At 39.6% G+C, this 14,801-nt stretch overlaps 1 protein-coding gene and 1 non-coding gene across 2 annotated transcripts in view; both read right to left on the bottom strand.

Annotated features, from left to right (window-relative positions):
* JMY (junction mediating and regulatory protein, p53 cofactor) overlaps window positions 1-14,801 on the bottom strand; it is a 76,230-nt gene that overhangs the window by 28,612 nt on the left and 32,817 nt on the right. Inside the window, exons 3-4 of the mRNA XM_042252021.2 lie at window positions 6,347-6,497; window positions 2,682-2,851 (exon numbers count right to left, since the gene is read on the bottom strand). Coding sequence (XP_042107955.1) covers window positions 2,682-2,851; window positions 6,347-6,497 — 321 coding nt within the window. The remainder of the gene's footprint in view (window positions 1-2,681; window positions 2,852-6,346; window positions 6,498-14,801) is intronic.
* Window positions 11,975-12,046, bottom strand: TRNAC-GCA (transfer RNA cysteine (anticodon GCA)). Its single transcript has one exon. It is a non-coding gene; the product is annotated as a tRNA-Cys (tRNA).

The following is a 14,801-nucleotide window of genomic DNA, read 5'->3' as shown; positions in this document are numbered from 1 at the left end:
TAAATTAAAAAGGATAGTACTTATTCTAAAGTGTAGTTAAAATTTTAATCAAATAGGATTTTGCTTCCCTGGGTGATATTTAATATTTCAATGTTAATTTAAAAGTTATTCTAAGTTCAGCTTTGTATAATGGAATGTACCACTGTCGCATTTGGAAGAAGTCTTTGTTTTTAAAATAACCTAAGGAGATGTAACATATCAACATTTTTAAAAACACCTCCTCATAATTTATCAGGGCTTCCCTAATAGGTCAGTTGGTAAAGAATCTGTCTGCAATGTAGGAGACCCCGGTTTGATTCCTGGGTTGGGAAGATCTACTGGAGAAGGGATAGGTTACCCATTCAGTATTCTTGGGCTGGTAAAGAATCCGCCTGCAATACAGGAAACCTGGGTTCGATCCTTGGGTTTGGAAGATCCCCTGGAGAGGCTAAAGTCTACCCACTCCAGTATTCTGGCCTGAATTCCATGGACTGTATTAAGTCCATGGGGTCGCAAAGAGTAGGACATGACTGAGTGACTTTCACTTTCATCATTTAAACCACAGGGTAGGACTGTATCATAAAGCAAGCGATTTGTTCGGGATGGGCTTAATAAATCACATTTGGTCTGTGTCTCATGAGTCATGTGGTTATGTTAAATTAACTTAATAAAACTAGTGTAGTCATCATCACAGATGTATATAAAAATCACAATGCATGTATTGTATCACTCAACAAGCATAAACCTGGCAAGAATGACTGACAGTTTTACCAAATCCTTTGGAGAACTCAAACATAATCTAGAACATTCAAAACAGACTATTATGGTTCTGGGATGACCCCAGGGAAAATGACCCCACCGATAAATGCCAAACCCCATGGCCCATTTCAGCCTCGCCTTTCCTCTACCACAAGAGATCAATTCCAGTAAGAAATGTTCTTGCAATAGCAAAGTTATAAACCTAACTCTCTGCAGCTCTTTTAGGCACCCTCTGTTGTTAGTACTATTCATCCTGGTTATAATAAAGCTAGTCACTGTGATAGAGTAGCACTCTATTTCAGAGTCAATAAAATGCTAGCATTTCAAGTTTTAAAGTTCTAGAACTTAAGAAACATCCAGAAACATAAAGGAGAAAGCTAACTAGAAGAGAAGGTTCAAGTGGAAATGCCTCAGATGAAGAGATGGAGCTAAAATCTGTAAGAGATTCTGAATAGTGTGAAAAAGTTCAGAACAAGTTCTAACTTTTCCTTTAACAATATTAGCAAATAAGAAGAGGGAAAAATAAATCCATTAACAAAAGTTCTTTCTAGATCAGAGCCATAATATATTAGAGATTACCTCATACAGTCTTTTTTAACAAGAGTTAGACATGCATATTGGAGAAGGTGATGGCACCCCACTCCAGTACTCTTGCCTGGAAAATCCCATAGAGGGAGAAGCCTGGTGGGCTGCAGTCCATGGGGTTGCTGAGAGTCGGATACGGCTCAGCGACTTCACTTTCACTTTTCACTTTCAAGCACTGGAGAAGGAAATGGCAACCCACTCCAGTGGCCTGATGGGCTGCCGTCTATGGGTCGCACAGAGTCGGACATGACTGAAGTGACTTAGCAGCAGCAGACATGCATGTGCACGTTCATAAAGCAATGTGTTTTACATAAAGCTATATTAATAAAAGCAGTGATGACGTTCTGTTCTTCTCTAGAGTAGAATGTACATCTTTGACAGATACATATTAGAAGCCAATCCAGTCAAGCCACGGAATGGGAGCAAATACTTACAAATCATATATCTGATAAAAGACTTGTATCTGGAATATGTAAAGAACTTAAGCAGCTTCCTCGCTTTCCAGTAGATCCACAGGCCATGAAAAAAAAGTTAAACGGGCAAATGACCTGAATCAAAATTTCTCCAAAGGATACTAGACATAAATGCCATCAGAGAAATGCAAATCAAAACCCCAAGACACCACTTCACACCCACCAGGATGGCTAAAACAAAAAAGACAGTATTAGTGATAATGTAAAGAAAGATGTGGAGAAATTCTATCATTCTGTGCACTGCTGGTGAGGATGGAAATGGTACAGCTGTTTGGAAAACAGTCTGGCAGTTCCTCAACAGGTTAAATTGCATTTCACACCAACATAAAGGAAAACCTTGCCTAAAATGTTCACAACAGCTTTATTCATAAGCCTCTAAAAATAGAAAGAACCCAAAAGGGCATCAACTGATGAATGCATGAAGTGTGGGTAACTATAGAGTGGTGTGTCATTTGAAAAAGAAGTAGACTGAGCAAAGACACATGCCGCAATACGGACGAACTGTGAAAAGATTATATTACGTGGGGTGAAAAGCATTAAAAATAAATCACATGTCTTATGATTTCATTTACATAAAATGTCCAGAACAGCAAATCTAGAGAGAAAATAGTTGCCAAGGCGTGGTAAGAGTTGAAGTGGAGATAGGAAATGAGTGCCCCTTTTTCTTTTAACAATTGTTAACAACTGCTGCCAACAGTCACGCTGGGATGCTGTGAAAATGCGGTAACCTGAATTCTATCATAGTCCCCATCGTGAAAGTTATCATCACCTCATGAAGACAGTGCTGCCTGCCAGGAGGGTCAGAAAAATTTAAGTCTTGTACCAAATATAGCACATCTTAATTAAAAATAATTTTTAATATATTTTTCTCATGGTTTTTGTTACCTCTTCTTTTAGAGCATGTTTCTTCTGTTCCAAACAGATCTCTTTAGCTCTCATCATCTGCAAAGTCTCCTTAGAAACTGCATACTGAAGTTTTTCCATACGTTCAGCGGCTGCTGCCCATGACGCTTTACCAAATTTCTTCTGATCTGCTCGCATTCGATCATACACAGCTATTGATAATTTTAAAAAGGACATTGAGACATTAAGACATGAAACAACTTGATACTAAAGACTTCGGAAGTCTTAAGATCGCACTGATCACCCACTCAAAGATAAGCACATAAATCCTACCCTCATGATAAATTACCTATACTGGTTCATGACAGATTACCTATAACATGATAAAATACCTATCACCTATATAAATCAATACTATCTTAGATTTTCTCTAATGTCTCCAATAAGAATTTTAAATAATCATCCTGAGAAATAACTTTCTGAAGATGAAACTTAGTTTTCAGGTTAATTTTAAAACTTACTTAAAAATATTCTTTTCACATTTTTCAGTATTATTAAATTTCAAAGTTTCTATAAAACTTCATTCTGTGAAGGTTCTTACCTTTTCTGAGGTATGTTACTTGAAATCAGAACCATAACTATTAAAGGTTATTTAAAAATTATTTAAATTCATGTACTTTTTGAGTTCTCCAAATGTGTTTTAATGATATGATATAGGGTGAAATAAGTGTCTAGAGATTATCATGAAGCTTATGCCACTAAGGTTATTGATGGAGTACAGTTAAGCCTCAAGGAAGACACCCAACTTCTGGCCACCACACAAAAAAGGAAAAACTTCCAGTTTGCCACAACAGAGGCCTCAGCCAGGAAACATTTCTTGACACTCAAACAGATAATATCTTCCAGTTACATAAGTTTTAACTGATATCAGCTAACTGTTTAACTGGTAACAGTGTGGTGCTGGCTCATCTTGGGTCCTTATACAATGAATCCAACCATTCTATGTCCCTTCTGCTTAACAGGTCAGAAACATGTTTTAACTAACATAAAAAAGGCAGGCAATCTGATTATGAAGTATCTAATAGAGTCTTTAGGTCAATATACATTCTCTAGTAGTTTCTTATGCTCAGAGGTTAAGCGATTAATACTTTTGCATTGCAACTACATCATAACTTTCTTTGCAAAAAGTATCTCAATAACATCTACCTCAGAATTTCATGAAATTAAAAAAATTTTTTTTACAATAATACTGCTGCTGCTGCTAAGTCACTTCAGTCATGTCCGACTCTGTGCGACCCCATAGACAGCAGCCCACCAGGCTCCCCCCTTCCCCCATCCCTGGGATTCTCCAGGCAAGAACACTGGAGTGGGTTGCCATTTCCTTCTCCAATGCTTGAAAGTGAAAAGTGAAAGTGAAGTTTTTCAGTCGTGTTCGACCCTCAGTAACCCCATGGACTGCAGCCTTCCAAGCTCCTCCGTCTACGGGATTTTCCAGGCAAGATACTAGAACATACTTAAAAATTAAAATTGTACAGAGAAGCTGATAGTGGAAAGAACAATTTCTCCGGCTCAACTCGCTCCCTCTACCCTTAGTCCCAGTGACCAAACGCAACCAACTTGGAACCTGCTCCTGGTAATTACCTGCATTCAAGAACATTACTATTTCTTGACTTAATTCTTAAAAATCTATTGAGTTTTTATGACAAATGAGCAATCTACTTACTCAGAATCATCTCAATATAGTTCTTTTGGTTTCTCTGTTTTTCTGTGGCCTTTAACTGCTAACATATTTGAACATTAATCTGATCCTTAATTTTAGGGTTTAACAAATAATATCTACTTATGTTGCCTACGTATCAAATGATTCTGCCATTTTAAATCTCTGCCTATCTCTTTAAAAAAAAAGTATGACAATATTTATGCAACCATAGTATCAATATAGCAGTGCACTGTAGGGGCAAAAACAACAGCAGGGGGTTAGGAGACAGCTTGGAGTTAAATTTTCACTTGTACCCATCAACATGTAACTTAAGGCAGAAACTTAACTGTTGTTAGGCGAAATTCCCTTGAATGAAAAACATAAGGAAATACCGTACCTCCTTGGAAGACTTGTGGAAATTAAATGAGAGGATAATATGTACTCAAGTGTTTCTCTCACTTTACATAGCAATATTAACCAAATACGTGGTCTGTTTTGTTTCTTCTCTCCCTCATGCACACAACCACAATCTCTCATATTAACACAATGCTATGTTAATTTCAAAGCACTTTTTCCATGTATTCTATTTATCTGCCTATCAATCCTACAGAATAGGCATGGTGGCATTATCAACACCTTCAACACAGATATATGAAACTGAAGAGTTTTGGTGACTTAAAATCAAGGAGAGTTAAACTAGTTGCTTAAATACCTAGTCTGCCACTCCCCTGATTTTTACCGGAATCTGTAATCACAACTTAATAAAGCCAAACAAATGAAAGCAAAAATAGTCTGGAGCCTTTTCTCTCGCTTTCCACTTATGGACTATGTATATAGAGCACTTTCTGTCCTAATTCAGTCTCATGCTGTTACCTACTAAAAGAGCTAGTCAATACTTTGTCTACCAACATCTCTTGACAGAATGTATTCTTTCACCTAACTGCTGCTCACTTCACTGGAAATTATTTTCCAATAGCTCAGGAATATGAAGGTAATGCAGAAAATTATGAATATAGAATGCTCTACGTGAATATGAATAGTTCAAGCTGCTTCTCAGAGAGTGGTGCAAAGAGTTCTGCGGCCTCCTATGGAAAGGAGTTGGAAGCAATGGACCTAGACAGACACACCTTGTCACATGTATCTCTTCATTTGGCTTGATTTCTATCTTTTTAAAAGAAGTTTCCTCGTTTATTTTTGGCCGTGCTGGATCTTGGCTGCTGCGCGGGCTTTTCTCCAGCTGCACGAGCAGGCGCTGCTCTCTCGCTGCAGCGCACTGGAGGTGCACTCACTGAGGTGGCTTCTCTTACTGTGGAGCACAGGCTCTCGGGCGTGCGAGCCTTCAGTGGTTGCAGCTCCCGGGCTCTAGAGCTCAGGCTGGACAGTCGTGGCACACAGGGCTAGCTGCTCTGCAGTGTGCAGGATCTTCAAAGATCAGGGATAGAACCCGTGTCCCCTGCATTGGCAGGTGAATTCTTTACTACTGAGTCATAGGGAAACCTTTGACTTCTATCTTTTATAAACTGTAATGGGAACTATGTTTTCCTGAGTTCTGTGAGTCACTGTAGTGAATTTTTCTAACTTAAAAGGGCTATAGCAGAACCACTAAGTTTGTAGCCTACTGTTTAGAAGTACAGATGGCCTGTGGACACCCCAAATTTGCAAGTAGTGTCTGAAGGGAAAGCAGTCTTCTTGGGAATTTTGCCTTTAAGCTGTGAACTCTGTAACTGCAAACATTTATTGTCACAACTGAAATCTGCTATACAAATACCCATTATTTTTAATTATTTTAAAGGTGAGTATATGTTAACACATAATGCTTAGAAAAAGACTGAAAGGATACACCTTAACTTGTTAATAGCGGTCTTCTTTAACTGCTAGAATTGAATGGTCTTTATATTCTTTTCTATAACTATTGTGAACACAAAATATTTAAACCACTCATTAAGGAAAAAAACCTCCACTCACTTTTAAAAATACCTAACAAGGATAACTTCACTGGGAAACTCACCTTTTTGAGCTTTAGCTGTTATTTCAAAGTATTTGACGGTAAGATCTTGAATGGACAGCACGGCCATGTGGGCCTTCCTCTGCCAGTCAGCATCCTCTTTCTGTAGACTTTCAATTCTTCGGGGGCCCAGGTAGTCATTTTCCATAGAAATCTTTAGAGAGAAAAAAGAAAAACTGAAAAAAATCATTTCTTTCCCTTATTCATTCCTTAAACATCTACTGAACGTTTGTGTGTCACGCACTCTTGGTACTAAAAGAATATTTACTTTTCTCTGCTCTTGAGGAAATGCTATCAATTTACAAAACAATTAAATTAACAATAACGTTGAAGACAGTTAATACAGAAACCTGCTTCCCTTTTCTCCTCTACTGGATTCTTCATCCTTCTCTCTTCTATACATATATATAAATGAAGAACATAGAACAAAATGTTTGACTAATTATTTTGGGGTGCTGAAAAATTTTTATTTCCTCCTTTATGACACTTATATTTTTAGGTTAAGAATTATTTGTGCCAATAAAGTGCTTATTTAATCATCAACATAAATAAATAAGGTCGACAGTATATAAACAATAAGCCTATCTGCCTACTGAAGGCCTCTGGAATAAATAAGTAACAGAGAAAAACTGGCTACATATTATTTAAGAGCCACAGCTAAAATGAAAGCACAAAGGAAAAGTTGAAAATCAGATAATGGGCAGTGATATGCCAGGTGAATGTCACAGAAGTAACAATATTAATATCAAAGTACAAAAAAGCACTACACAGGTATAACATGGATTAAAGGTACAGTTCAGGAAGCATAGCCACAGACCCTCTGTATACTCTGTACTGTTTTACCACATACCGAGAAAGAGATTGAAAATTGAGCAGTTAAGTTAGTAACACCAATATTAGGATGATTGGGAAAACCTTTCATAGTGAAAAATGTTAGCCCATCCCTGGCACACTTTAAAAAAAAAAACTGATCAGGCAAATTTCTAAAGTAGAAATAATGAGGGTCATACTCTTTAAACAGTACAACTAAAGGAACAGAAATCAAAAGAACAGTCTCTAAGATCTGGTTTAGTCTCGAAGCAACAATATTCTGCTCCTTAAAGCAACTGTCTTCCAAATAGAGGGAAACAATGATCCCAAGGCTACCGAGAAAAAATACGTACATGAAATTGCCAAGAATTTCATTTTACCTATGTTAAGTTTAACTCTGCAGGTCATGTTCAGAGATATAAGCTTGGGTACCCTTGACACCTGGGCGTGCTAGGTGGCGCCAGTGGTAAAATACCCACCTGCCAACACAGGGGGCTTAAGAATTGTGGGTTTGATCCTTGGGTTGGGAAGATCCCCTGGAGGAGGGCATGGCAACCCAGTCCAGTATTCTCACCTAGAGAATCCCATGGACAGAGGAGCCTGAAGGGCTACAGTCCATGGGGTCACAAAGAGTCGGACACAACTGAAGCAACTTAGCATACACACACCCTTGACACAGTAGAAGACACTTAAAGCAGTAAGAGTGAATCAGTTCATGTAAGGAATCACAATCACATAAGTAGGAAGAGTCAATGGAGGAGAAATCAACTCTATCAAGCACTACTTAGGGGTCAAGTAGATACACCACCAGTATTCATGGGCCTAACAGCATGAACTTGGCAACAACAGCTCTGGAGTACAGGCAAACTCCTTCTGCCTATTAATTCCCACCATATCTTCAGATCTCAGTTCAATTACTGCTTCATGGATGTCTTCCCTGACTCAATGTTATAGCTGGTATAAGCTCTTCGGTATAACAAATTTTCCTTTTTAGCTCTTCAGTTCAGTTCAGTTGCTCAGTCGTGTCCGACTCTTTGGCACCCCATGAATCACAGCACACCAGGCCTCCCTGTCCATCACCAACTCCCGGAGTTCACTCAGACTCACGTCCATCGAGTCAGTGATGCCATCCAGCCATCTCATCCTCTGTCGTCCCTTCTCCTCCTGCCCCCAATCCCTCTCAGCATCAGGGTCTTTTCCAATAAGTCAACTCTTCGCATGAGCTGGCCCAACTACTGGAGTTTTGCTTCAGCATCAGTCCTTCCAATGAACACCCAGGACTGATGTCCTTTAGAATGGACTGGTTGGATCTCCTTGCAGTCCAAGGGACTCTCAAGAGTATTCTCCAACACCACAGTTCAAAAGCGTCAATTCTTCGGTGCTCAGCTTTCTTCACAGTCCAACTCTCATATCCATACATGACCACTGGAAAAACCATAGCTTCAACTAGATGGACCTTTGTTGGCAAAGTAATATCTCTGCTTTTCAATATGCTTTCTAGGTTGGTCATAACTTTCCTTCCAAGGAGTAAGCGTCTTTTAATTTCATGGCTGCAATCACCTCTGCAGTGATTTTGGAGCCCCCCAAAATAAAGTCTGACACTGTTTTACTGTTTCCCCATTTATTTCCCATGAAGTGATGGGACCAGATGCCATGATCTTCGTTTTCTGAATGTTGAGCTTTAAGCCAACTTTTTCACTCTCCTCTTTCACTTTCATCAAGAGGCTTTTTAGTTCCTTTTCACTTTCTGCCATAAGGGTGGGGTCATCTACATATCTGAGGTTATTGATATTTCTCCCAGCAATCTTGATTCCAGCTTGTGCTTCATCCAGCCCAGCATTTCTCATGATGTACTCTGAATATAAGTTAAATAAGCAGGGTGACAATATACAGCCTTGATGTACTCCTTTTCCTATTTGGAACCAGTCTGTTGTTCCATGTCCAGTTCTAACTGGTGCTTCCTGACCTGCATATAGGTTTCGCAAGAGGCAAGTCAGATGGTCTGGTATTCCCATCTCTTTTAGAATTTTCCACAGTTTATGGTGATCCACACAGTCAAAGGCTTTGGCATAGTCAATAAAGCAGAAATAGATCTTTTTCTGGAACTCTCTTGCTTTTTTGATGATCCAGCAGATGTTGGCAATTTGATCTCTGGTTCCTCTGCCTTTTCTAAAACCAGCTTGAACATCTGGAAGTTCAAGGTTCACATATTGCTGAAGCCTGGCTTGGAGAATTTTGAGCATTACTTTACTAGCATGTGAGATGAGTGCAATTGTGTGGTAGTTTGAGCATTCTTTGGCATTGCCTTTCTTTGGGATTGGAATGAAAACTGACCTTTTCTGGTCCTGTGGTCACTGCTGAGTTTTCCAAATTTGCTGGCATATTGAGTGCAGCACTTTCACAGCATCATCTTTCAGGATTTGAAATAGCTCAGCTGGAATTCCATCACCTCCACTAGCTTTGTTCGTAGCGATGCTTCCTAAGGCCCACTTGACTTCACATTCCAGGATGTCTGGCTCTAGGTGAGTGGTCACACCATTGTGATTATCTGGGTCATGAAGCTCTTTTTTGTACAGTTCTTCTGTGTATTCTTGCCACCTCTTCTTAATATCTTCTGCTTCTGTTAGGTCCACAGCATTTCTGTCCTTTATCAAGCTCATCTTTGCATGAAATGTTCCCTTGGTGTCTCTAATTTTCTTGAAGAGACCTCTAGTCTTTCCCATTCTGTTTTCCTTTATTTCTTTGCACTGATAGCTGAGGAAGGCTTTCTTATCTCTCCTTGCTCTTCTTTGGAACTCTGCATTCAGATGCTTATACCTTTCCTTTTCTCCTTTGCTTTCACTTCTCTTCTTTTCACAGCTATTTGTAAGGCCTCTCAGATAGCCGTTTTGCTTTTTTGCATTTCTTTTCCATGGGGATGGTTTTGATCCCTGTTTCCTATACAATGTCACGAACCTCCATCCATAGTTCATCAGGCACTCTATCAGATCTAGTCCCTTAAATCTATTTCTCACGTCCACTGTATAATCATAAGGTCATATAAGTCTGAATTTGGCAATAAGGAGTTCATGATCTGAGCCACAGTCAGCTCCCGGTCTTGTTTTTGCTGACTGTATAAAGCTTCTCCATCTTTGGCTGCAAGAATATAATCAATCTGATTTCGGTGTTGACCATCTGGTGATGTCTATGTGTAGTCTTCTCTTGTGTTGTTGGAAGAGGGTGTTTGCTATGACCAGTGCGTTCTCTCGGCAAAACTCTTATTAGCCTTTGCCCTGCTTCATTCCATACTCCAAGGCCAAATTTTCCTGTTACTCCAGGTATCTCTTGACTTCCTACTTTTGCATTCCAGTCCCCTATAATGAAAAGCACATCTTTTTGGGTGTTAATTCTAAACGGTTTTGTAGATCTTCATAGAACCATTCAACTTCAGCTTCTTCAGCATTACTGGTTGGGGCATAGGCTTGGATTACCATAATATTGAATGGTTTGCCTTGGAAACGAACAGAGATCATTCTGTCATTTTTGAGATTGCATCCAAGTGCTGCATTTCGGACTCTTTTGTTGACCATGATGGCTACTCCATTTCTTCTAAGGGATTCTTGCCCACAGTAGTAGATATAATGGTCATCTGAGTTACATTCATCCATTCCAGTCCATTTTAGTTTGCTGGGTCCTAGAATGTCGATGTTCACTCTTGCCATCTCCTGTTTGACCACTTCCAATTTGCCTTGGTTCATGGACCTGACATTCCAGGTTCCTATGCAATATTGCTCTTCACAGCATCAGACCTTGCTTCTATCACCAGTCACATCCACAGCTGGGTATTGTTTTTGCTTTGGCTCCATGCCTTCATTCTTTCTGGAGTTATTTCTCCACTGACCTCCAGCAGCATATTGGGCTCCTACCGACCTGGGGAGTTCCCCTTTCAGTATCCTATCATTTTGCCTTTTCATGCTGTTCATGGGGTTCTCACGGCAAGAATACTGAAGTGGTTTGCCATTCCCTTCTCCAGTGGGCCACATTCTGTCAGACCTCTCCACCATGACCCTCCCATCTTAGGGGGTCCCACATGGCATGGCTTAGTTTCACTGAGTTAGACGAGGCTGTGGGCCATGTGATCAGACTGGCTCTTACCTCTTATCACACTCACGTTAGTTTATATCACCTGCTTCCCACTCTGAATGTTCCGTGAGGGCAAAGAAGGCACAGTGTCTCTGCTTGCTTGCTCTTCACTAGTATGCTGCCTGGCATGAACTAGGTAATCTAAAATATTTCCTGAAAGAGTGAATAAAAATCCACTTCCATACATGCTTTTAAGGAGGACAGAAATATAGAAACATGCGTAAATGCTCTCTTTTCAGAAATCTGTGTAAGTGAATAGGAGAAGGGAATGAGGCTTATTAAGGGTAGGCACTATACTTTAATGGGAGGCCATGGAGCAGGTTAGAGGCAGAACCTATGTTTTCTCCTATGAATAAAGAACCCAGTTATGAAAAGAATCTGAGAAAGAACAGATATATGTATCGTGTACAACTGAATCACTTTGCTGTACACCTGAGAGTAACACAACTCTGTAAAGCAACTATACTCCAATATAAATGAAAAGTAGAAAAGAAAGAACCCAGTTAAACGTAAACTGGTAGAGAAGCGGGGAGGAAGAGGACACAAAACAGCTGTTTTTAGATGAAAAGAAAGTGGAGTCGCTCAGTTGTGTCCAACTCTTTGCAACCCCACAAACTGTGGCCCACCAGGGTCCTCTCTCCAAGGGATTTTCCAGGGAAGAACACTGGAGTGGGCTGCCATTTCCTTCTCCAGGGGATCTTCCCAAGCCAGGGATCGAACCTGGGTCTCCTGCATTGCAGACAGGTGCTTTACCATCTGAGCCACCAGGGAACCCCCTAAAAAAAGCCACTCTGACCCCAACGTGACATGAACACACAACCTTCTGATTGTTTTTAGATGGTAGGATGACAAACCATTTAGAAAAATTACTAAGCAAAAATTTAAATTTCTTAAGCAAAAATTAAAAACAAGAATAACTAGGGTTAGTGAGGTTACAGTGAGACAAGACACACATAATAGACTGCTGGTAGAACTATAAATTGACTAAAACCTTTTCTGAAAAGTAATTTATGATACCATAATCTTTGAGCACATTTAGCTGTTTAGATCAGGACAAACAAACTTTACTGAAGTCCATAACTTGCAGAGGGATTTAAAGGAGGGGTATGATTTTGACAGTCACCTGGGGAGGATATGGGAAAAGAGAATCACCCAAAATGTGTGCTATAGATAAGAATTCACCTCAGCAAAGCCTTGAGGCAAGTTAAGTTCAGTGTATGGTAAAGGACAGAGCAGCCCAGCCTACCTGGAGTTCAGGTAGAACAGATGAAGGCAGAGGAAGATAAGACTAGACAAGTAGGCTATGATCGCCATGAGGAGGCTGTGGAGCTTGTACTGCACATGACAAGCAACTGGAAACCACTGTGGCATTCTCAGCAGTACGTGGCATATTTAGACTTGTTTGCATTTAGGATTCTAGAAAACTTGTTTTCTGTAATAAAACCATTACCGTTTTGTGCTTTCATTTGTTTGCGATTTAAAACAAGTTAAAAAGCAAAAGATTCACAAATATGAAAAAAAGATTTAATAAATTGATCACTGCAGCAAAACTTAAATTCCTATTCAGCACGTTATGACAGAAGTCCCTTTCAATGACATGACTAAACTCCGTCTGTTTATTATACCTGAGACTGTAATTTAGGTTACTACAGTTTTTCCCTGACTTTGGAAGTCAAGATGTATTTAGAGTCTATTACCTCCAAGTTCAGCCTTCTGCCTTGTGATGCTAGGATTCGAGCTCTGAAAGCCACATTTAGCCTTTGCCAGGAGGAGGGGCTGGAGATTTCAGCTGCAGGAAAGAGACACCTCGCGTCTTCCTATCTGAGTCACTTGACTTTCCTGTTTGCTGTTTCTGTGATCATCATTCCAGTCTCGCTTTTTAATCTCAGCATCTAGAACCTTCTTCAAGAAGTTAAAAGAAACGAGTCTGCAGTTTTTTAAGCTCTGCAGAACTGGCCTCATTGTGTGTGCCCAAGACAAAGCAGCACGTCAGTGCTTTATCCCCAGGGATCTGGTTCTCTCAAACAGCAGTGTCTTCTTCCTCAAAGGTCAGCTTCATAGGGCCTATGCTTCACCTTTTCCCTTTGTAACCCCCAATCCTAGGAGTGGGGCCGTTTCTGCAATTAACTCTGGTACCTGAGAGCTGCCTTATGGTTCTCTGTAGAACCATACATATGGTTCTCTGTTGAAATAACTGGTTTGATCTTCCAGTTAGATCCCAACAAACCCAACTACAGAACAAAAAATGTAATAAACAGAATAAGCAATGCTCATAATTCAAAAATCTTAACTCAGATCATGAAGATAGAAACTTTCACTTGCATAGTTAAACACTGTACAGAAATGAGAATTAAAAAAATATTAAAAATCTGGTATTTGGAGATAACTTGTACTTTGTTGTTGGATTATCTTTACCTTCATCGCACATATATACCCAAATACACAGAAGAACATGCTATGCTTTTTAAATGCTGTGTTTTCAACTGACTCCTAAAACTCAGTAGCTAATGCTACAGCCTACTGTTTAAAAATGTGATTATAGTTTATTGCACCAAAGACGTTAAGCTAGGATACTGAGTTCTTTTCCTAACTTGGAGAATCTGAAGATGTACAGCACTGGTCAGCTGGGTCATGTGCTAAAAACAGTGACTCCTCTGTTGTCAATTTCAGTGCCAGAAAGAAAACAGTGTCTGTTTTTAACATGGAAAAAAGTATGTGTCCGTTTAGGTAGCTAGGATAGTGAGACTAGTTAATAAACACAGATTTCTTAGCAAGGAATTATTTATTATAAAGTACATCACTAGCTTGGATACTGGGTTTTATATGAGACGCTTAAGTGTTACTTCTATTGTTGAGATAGTAACTTTTAAAAAAGCAATCTGGTTCTTGGGTAAAACAAATGCAAAGATAAATTTGTGAATATACTGATGTAGCGGTGATCTTAATGCGAATTTTCCAGGTCCAGGAGTTATATGACTCTTGACTAACAGGATGACATAATTAGATTTGGCATCGTGTATTTCATGCATTTTTACATTCACAGTAAATGTTAAATGTAATATCCTCAGGAAAGAGTATGGAATGATGCATTTTTGAAGGTAAAAGGCATCTAAAGATAAGGAAATCAATAAAGAGTTTGAGTGAGAGATAAGTATCTTAATTGTACCGTGTTAAGCACTATATGTAGAGTGCAAACATATAATGTAGAGTGGGGATTCCCAGGTGGCTCAGTGGTAAGGAACCCTCCTGACAAGCAGGAGATGTGGGTTCGATCCCTGGGTTGGGAAGATACCCTGGAGAAGAAATGGCAACCTACTCCAGTATTCTTGCCTGAGAAGCCCATGGACAGATTCTGGTGGGCTCCAAAGGGGCTCCAAGGGGTCACAGAGTTGGACACAACTTACCAACTAAACAACAAAAACAACAAGCACTATATATTTCACAATGTACACAGTAGAGTATACAGTCGTCCAATGATGCAAAAATTGCACACTGCACAAAACCAGGAGGTTGGCCAAGCCATCTG

Source organism: Ovis aries, chromosome 7, assembly GCF_016772045.2.
Source record: "Ovis aries strain OAR_USU_Benz2616 breed Rambouillet chromosome 7, ARS-UI_Ramb_v3.0, whole genome shotgun sequence".
Classification (NCBI taxonomy): Eukaryota; Metazoa; Chordata; class Mammalia; order Artiodactyla; family Bovidae; genus Ovis; species Ovis aries.
The sequence above is the reverse complement of the archived record's forward strand: the minus strand, read 5'-3'. Positions and strand labels throughout refer to the sequence as shown.